This window comes from Macaca nemestrina, chromosome X (assembly GCF_043159975.1).
Source record: "Macaca nemestrina isolate mMacNem1 chromosome X, mMacNem.hap1, whole genome shotgun sequence".
NCBI classification, from domain to species: Eukaryota; Metazoa; Chordata; class Mammalia; order Primates; family Cercopithecidae; genus Macaca; species Macaca nemestrina.
Window position 1 is genome coordinate 111847302 of NC_092145.1, and position 7832 is coordinate 111855133.

Consider the following 7832-nt stretch of genomic DNA (forward strand, 5'->3'; position numbering starts at 1 on the left):
TTATTTTTGCCAAGTTATTTGCAGACATCATGACATTTTATCCCTTCATACTTAACTGTGTTTTTCCCAAGAACAAGGATATTTTCCTTCAATAGATATGATACCACTACCACACTGCTATGGTTTGAATGTGTCCTCCCAAATTCATGTGTTGCAATGTAATTACCAATGTGATCATATTAAGAGGTGGGGGCCTTTAAGAGGTGATTAAGTCATGAGGGTAGTGCTCTCATAGATGGGATTAGGACTCTTTTTATTATTTTTTATTTTCATTTACTTTTTTGAGATGGAGTCTCGCTCTGTTGCCCAGGCTGGAGTGCAGTGGCATGATCTCGGCTCACTGCAAGCTCCGCCTCCCGGGTTCATGCCATTCTCCTGCCTCAGCCTCCCGAGTAGCTGGGACTACAGGTGCCCACCACCACATCTGGCTATTTTTTTTGTATTTTTAGTAAAGACAGGGTTTCACTGTGTTAGCCAGGGTGGTCTCGATCTGACCTCGTGATCTGCCCGCCTTGGCCTCCCAAAGTGCTGGGATTACAGGCGTGAGCCACCGCACTCGGCCTTTTTTTTTTTTTTTTTGAGATGAAGTCTTGCTCTGTCGCCCAGGCTGGAGTGCAGTGGCAAGATCTTGGCTCACTGCAACCTCTGCTTTTGGGGTTCAAGCGATTCTCATGCCTCAGCTTCCCAAGTAGCTGGGATTATAGGCATGCACCACTACACCCGGCTAATTTTTGTATTTTTTTTTAGAAGAGATGGGGTGTCACCATGTTGGCCAGGATGGTCTCGAACTCCTGACTTCAGGTGATCTGCCTGCCTCAGCCTCTCAAAGTGCTGGGATTACAGGTGTGAGCCACCACACCCAGCAGATTAGGGCTCTTATAAAGATGTTGAGGGTGTGGGTTCACTCTCTTCTGTTCTTCTGTCATGTGATGATGCAGCAAGAAAGCCCTCACCAGACACACAACCTGCCTGCACCTTCATCTTGGACTTCCCAGTCTCCAAAACTGTGAGAAATAAATTTCTCTTCTTTACAAATTCCTCAGTCTGCGGTATTCTGTTATAGTAGCACAAAACGACTAAGACACACACCCAGGAAATTTAATACTGATACAATACAATTATCTAATGTATGTTCTGTAATCAAATTTTGAGACCACGTCCTAATTTATCTGTGTGCTCGCAGGGACCAGAATAGGCAAGAGTGGAGGAACAAAGATGAGAAGAGAAAAAGTGGCTGAGAGGTCAAGGGAACAAATGAATGAGTGAGCAAGAATACAAACAAATGAATATGGGTGCAGAATGAGTGAATGAATAAGCACAACTAGCATTATTATAATATGCATTGTTACATTTTGGTATTATAACTGAAATACATAATGCTAAAGCTATACCGTTATACTACATTATAAATCTGCATTATATATAATTATTACATACATGACTAGGTTATATGTTACAATAGTATAATACAATAGAATTATCATTATTAGAGATAACACTTTCTGAGCCTTCATTATGCAGTCATGCACCATTCCAGGCATTTTATGTGAATTTCCCCTCACAATGGTTCTAAGATACAAGGCCTCGCAATGGTTCTAAGATACAATTTTCTCTTTACAAGTGAAGAAATTGAGGCCTAGTGGTTGAGCCAGGATCTATAGCTAGGACACCTTGCTACCCATCCCACCATGAGGGAGTGTATTGTGAGGGGTGGCATCACCCTATGGGGTAAAGGGGTCCCAGAGCAGTGCTCCCGGGGGCACTGGGTACTCACTGTCCTCCGAGGGCCGAATATCTACACGCAATTGCAGGTAGGGTTTGGAGGCAGTGGCAAAGGCTGTGCTGAGGTCCCAGTCAGATAGGAGTGAGAGGTAAACTTCCTGTCCTAGCCGGTCCCGGCCCAGGTAGCTGATGCCAAAGTTCTTCTTCCTGGACAGGGGATATGAGGGAGCTCTCAGGGCCCCTGATGCCCTGGAGGCCTCAGGGACAGTTTCCAAAACAAGGAGGGTAATATAGAAGGTGTTGAAAACAACTTCCTACTATGTGCAAGGTACTGTGCCAAGGATTATGGGCAGCCTGAGATCAGGTCATTTATACCCACTTTGTTATACCAACACATACAAGCAGGTACATACCTGCTTGTATCTGGAGGTCACATTGGAAACTGGTAAAATGTTGGCCGGGTGCAGTGGCTCACGCCTATAATCTCCGCACTTTGGGAGGCCGAGGTGGGCGGATCACCTGAGGTCAGGAGTTCGAGACTGGTCTGGCCAACATGGTGAAACCCCTTCTGCACTAAAAATACAAAAAATTAGCTGGGTGTGTGGCAGGTGCCTGTAATCCCAGCTACTCAGGAGGCTGAGGCAGGAGAATCACTTGAACCTGGGAGGTGGAGGTTGGAGTGAGCCAAGATTGTGGCATTGCACTCCAGCCTGGGTGACAGAGCAAGACTCCATCTCAAAAAAAAAAAAAAACCAAAAAAAATTTGGTTCCCTCTGGGGTAGATGAGGAACAGAAGTGGGAAGAAAGCAGCCTTCTTACTACATTAAAAAAAAAAAAAAGCAATCTGTGTTTGTTATTTTTCACAACAAAAATGTTTATGTAAGAAACTCTAATAACAACTAAGAATTTATTATTCAGCTATACTTGTGCAACTATGTAGTTTGTTGCGTGATGCTCACTGTAACCATGGAAACATCTTAAATACCCAACAATTTTGTACTGTTTGAATTTCTTACCATGTGCATGTATTCCTCCAAAACCAGCACCACAACAAAATGACTATCACATCTGCCCCCAAAAGACACCACTTTTCAGTTATCAGATTAGCAAATTTTGCAGTTATACAGTAACCAGTGTTTGTGAGGGTGTGAGGGAAACAGGCATTTATGTGGTGCTGATGAGATCATAAACTGATAAAACCTGTCTGGAGAGCATTTTGGAAACACCCATTAAAAGTTTAAAAAGCAGGCCAGGCACGGTGACTCACGCCTGTAATTCCAGCACTTTGGGAGGCCGAGGCGGGTGGATCACAAGGTCAGGAGATGGAGATGATCCTGCCCAACACAGTGAAACCCCATCTCTATTAAAAACACAAAAATTAGCCAGGCATGGTGGCGCTACTCAGGAGGCTGAGGCAGGAGAATCGCTTGAACCCAGGAGGTGGAGGTTGCAATGAGCTGAGATCGCACCACTGCACTCCAGCCTGGGCGACAGAGTGAGACTCTGACTAAAAAAAAAAAAAAAAAATTAAAAAGCAAATACCCTTTTTCCTGACAATACCACTGCTAGGAATTTATCCCATGACTGGATGTTTCCAAATACATTACTCCCTCTTTATCTACAGGGGATATATTCCAAGACCCCCCAGTGGATGCCTGAAACTGCAGATAGTACCAAGACCTACATATACTATGTTTTTTTTTTCATATACATACATACCTATGAAAAAGTTTAATTGATAAATTAGGCACAGTAAGAGATGAACAATAATAGAACAATTATGACAATACAGATGCTTCTTGACTATGACAGGATTATGTACCAATAAACTCATCATAAGTTCATAAGTTGGAAATACTGTAAGTTGACAATGCATTTGACTGGGCGCAGTGCCTCACCTGTAATCCCAGCACTTTGGGAGGCTGAGACGGGCAGATTGCTTGAGCTCAGGAGTTTGAGACTGCCCTAGGCAACATGGCGAAACCCTGTCTCTACTAAATATACAAAAATTGGCCGGGTGCAGAGGCTCATGTGCCTGTAATCCCAACACTTTGGGAGGCCGAGCTGGGCAGATCCCTTGAGGTCAGGAGTTCGAGACCAGTCTGACCAATATGATGAAAATTAGCTGAGTGTGGTGGCACACACCTGTAATCCCAGCTACTCGGGAGGCTGAGGCATGAGAATCGCTTGAACCTGGGAGGCAGAGGCTGCAGTAAGCCAAGATTGGGCACTGCACTCCAACCTGGGTGACAGAGTGAGACTCTGTCTCAAAAAAAAAAGAGAAGATCAAAAAACTATCCGGGGCTGGGAGTGGTGGCTCACACCTGTAATCCTAGCACTTTGGGAGGCCGAGGCGGACAGAAAACTTGAGGTCAGGTGTTCGAGACTAGCCTGACCAACATGGTGAAACCTTGTCTCTACTAAAAATACAAAAATTAGCCAGGCATGGTGGTGCGTGCCTGTAATCCCAGCTACTTGGGAGGCTGAGGCAGGATAATCACTTGAACCCAGGAAGTGGAGGTTGCAGTGAGCCGAGATTGCGCCATTGCACTGCAGTCCAGGGGATAAGAGCAAAACTTCGTCTAAAAAAAAAACCGTTATCCCGGCATAGTGGTGCACGCCTGTAGTCCCAGCTACTTGAGAGGCTGCGACAGGAGAATCACTTGAACCCGGGAGATGTCACTGCACTCCAGCCTGGGTGATAGTGAGACTCTGTCTCAAAAAAAAAAAAAAGAAAAGAAAAGAAGAAAAAAAGAAAAATGCATTTAACACACCTAACCTACCAAACATCACAGGTTAGCCTAGCCTTCGTTAAATGTGCTCAGAACACTCACATTAGCCTACAGTTGGGCAAACTCATCTAACACAGAGCCTACTTTATAATAGTGTTGAATATTTCACGTAATTTATTGAACACTGTACTGAAAGTGAAAAGCAGAATGGCTTGCAGTACAGTCTCTACCAAATGCGTATCGCTTTTGCACCATTGTAAAGTTGAAAAATCCTAAGTCCAGTTATTGTAAGTTGGGGACTATCTGTAAACTGTAATAAAAGTAATGTGAATGTGGTCTCTCTCTCTCTCAAAATAACTTATTGTATGTAATATTTGCAGACTGAGGTTGACCATGGGTAACTGAAACTGCAGAAAGCAAAACCACAGATAAAAGTAGACTGCTGTACTCCAAGACATGCATACGTGGCTGTTCACTGTGGGATTATTTGTAGTAGTAAAATAAACACAAACCCTACCAAACAAACAAAGGCTAGATAACCACTGTAGAGGTGGGTGGCCCACTGGCCAGTCCCCAGCATCTTCCCACTCACCCACTCAAATCAAAGGCTCGGATGAGGATGTGCTGCAACACGTCAAGCGAGGTGATCTGGGGATCTACAGCAAAAGAGCGGAACTCTGGCGGTAAGAAGCTCTCACATTTCTGGGGAGAGAAGACATGGGGTAGGCCACCAGGGGCCTCATCACCATGCTGAAGAGTGAGGTGCAGAGTGGTAGAAGGCAAAGTCAGAGAGGTGCCAGGGGCCAGATCAAGGCAGGTGTTCTGGACCATAGGGTCCAGTGAGGAGGAGGCTACTGCAAGGGTTCAGGCCCCCAATCCTTCTTCTATATCCCTTCAACTGTGGTTGCCAGAATCACCATATCCAGTCTGGCTCCTGTTAAATCAGTCCTCTATGATGCTGTAACCAATCTAGCACATCTACCTACAACACTCTCCTGCTTAAATCTCTTCAATGGCAACCCTAGAGTCCCAGCAAGCGGGCCTATGGGGCCCCAGCCAGCCTCTCACCAGGTTTTTTGAACTTTATACTCTGGTAGTACCAAACTGTTAGAAGTTACCTTGAAACCATCCTGACTCCAGGCCATTGATTGTGCTGATCCCCTGTCTGGAACATCCCTCCCACTTTCTTCACGTGGTTCACTCCCAGCTCAGGCATCTTTTTTTCTGAATGTCAAACTTCTACCTTAGAGCTTTATTACACTGAAGTGATGTGTGGACCCTCTTATCACTGCCAGTGCCACTGGTTGGTTGGAGCCACCATCATTGTTTACGGAACTATGGCAACAGCATTCTTCCTCAGCATATACACCAAAGGCCCTTGGCGATCTGCCTCTGTCTTAGCACTCTGATTCACCTCCTACCACTCTTCCCCTCATTCTCTCCACTCCAGCAATCAGGAACCTACGGGAACATGCCAGGCCCATTCCCATCCTCTAGCCTTTGCCCTTGCTATTCCTTCTGCCTAGAATACTCTTCCCTTCTAATATGCACATGGCTAACTCCTTTTATTCGGGTCTCTGCTCCTTCAGTACCTCCTCTGGGGATTTCCCTGTACAACCTTGGCTAAAGTGACTCCCTGTTGCATAACCTTTTTCATTATTTGAGTGTCCGAAGCATCTCATTTCTTTAGTTGTCTCCACCCACGAGCCTGTCAGTTCATCAAAGTGGGAACTTGCACATGAGTGCACTCTCGACACATACGGGTTGACTGACTCCAGAGCCAGCACCTTCTCATTCCTGAGCCCCACCCTCAACTACTGCGGCCCCTCCTCCAGCCCATAGCCCCTCCCCTTTGTCTATAAGCTCCACCCATTTATCCCATAGACCCCCGTCTCTCCATTTTCAGTCCCACGCCCCAAGGTACGTCGCTAACGCTCCCAGGCTCTCAGGCCCTCCCTCCCCCTCGCCACCATCACTTGGCCCTCAAGCTTCGCCGCTCAGGTTTTGTCCCAAATCTCAGGTCCCGCCCTCCATCCTACGACAGCCACCGCCTCCCCCTCCCCTGGGATGCCTCGGCGCCTGGGCCGACTCACCCGCCAGCCTCACCTTGACTCGGACCCGCACCACCTCTCGCTCCTCCTCCTCAGCGGCCGCCGCCGCCTGAGCTCCCACGCCGGGCGGGGGCGCTCCGGAGCCAGACAAATCTGAAGCCCCGGAGGCTGTCGCCATCCCGCCGCCGCCCGTCTCAGGGTGACGGTTGACCGTTGCCCCCCAACCCGGCGCACACTCTACTGTACTGACGCCCGCCGCCCCACCTCGTGCCGGGGCGCAGGCGCAGAGGGCTCTGCGCGACCCTACCCCCCCACCGTCCCTCCCACCTGGCCCTGCCTGGAGGTCGCCTCTGCGCCTGCGCCTAGATGCTGTTGCCAGGAGCCCCGCCCCCAAAAGTCGGGCATTTTGCTTTATTTCAGCTAGCGTGCGGACGCCTACTGAGGCCCCGCCTCCCCCAGCCCCGTGGTTTGGTTGTTTTGACAGCCTACTTCCGGATTCATAGAGGTGTTATACTGACACCTCGTTCGCCAAGAGAAGTGGGCGGGGAAAGGAAGGGGCTGCGTGATGACGTCAGGCCCCATACCCCGCCTCAAGTTGCCTCACGCCTCTGCTAACAGATGATGTCATCTATTTCAAATTGGCCCTCGCTTCAAATGAATCCACTGAACGGGAAAGAAATCCTTTTTTTTTTAAGGCAGGGTCTCGCTCTGTCACCTAGGCTGTAGTGCAATGGCGCGATCACAGCTCACTGCAGCCTCAAAGTGAGCTATGATCAAGCTATCCTCCTGCCTTAGCCTCCCGAGAGCTGGGACTACAGGAGCGCGCTACCACACACAGCCAATTTTTGTGTATCTTGTAGAGAGAGGGTTTAGTCTTGTTGCCCAGGCTAGTCTCGAACTCCTGACCTCAGGTGATCTGCCCATCTTGACCTCCCAAAGTGTTGGGATTACAGGTGTGAGCCACAGCCCCTGGTTAAAGTGTTTTAAAAAATATACTCAGCAGGGTGCAGTGGCTCACGTCTCAGCACTTTGGGAGGCCGAGGCGGGCAGATCTCTTGAGCCCAAGAGTTCTAGACAGCGAGACTCTGTCTCTTAACAAAAAATTAAACAATTAGCTGGACGTGGTGGCGCACACCTGCAGTCCCAGCTACTCGGGAGGCTGAAGCAGCAGGATAGCTGAGCCCAGGAAGTCAAGGCTGCAGTGAGCCCTGCTCACACCACTGCCCTAACCTGCACCACAGGGCAAAGCCCTGTCTCAAACAAAAATTAATAATTTACACCCTGACTTAGTAAGGTCAGACAAAAAACAGGAAAATGGTTTACACAT

The 7832-nt window shown here is 48.0% G+C and overlaps 1 protein-coding gene across 3 annotated transcripts in view; it reads right to left on the reverse strand.

The window, feature by feature from the left end:
• The window catches only part of LOC105493897 (TBC1 domain family member 25), a 29190-nt gene extending 22410 nt beyond the window's left edge, over window positions 1-6780 (reverse strand). For 2 of the 3 annotated variants that reach the window (XR_011618395.1, XM_011761855.3), the window contains exons 1-3: window positions 6561-6780; window positions 5047-5156; window positions 1775-1929 (exon numbers count right to left, since the gene is read on the reverse strand). Coding sequence is in view for 2 of the 3 variants with exons in the window: in XM_011761855.3 (XP_011760157.1) it covers window positions 1775-1929; window positions 5047-5156; window positions 6561-6683 (388 nt within the window). In the remaining variant the exon portion in view is untranslated. The other variant, XM_071089077.1, reaches the window with a different exon arrangement.
• Window positions 6781-7832: the final 1052 nt, after the last annotated feature.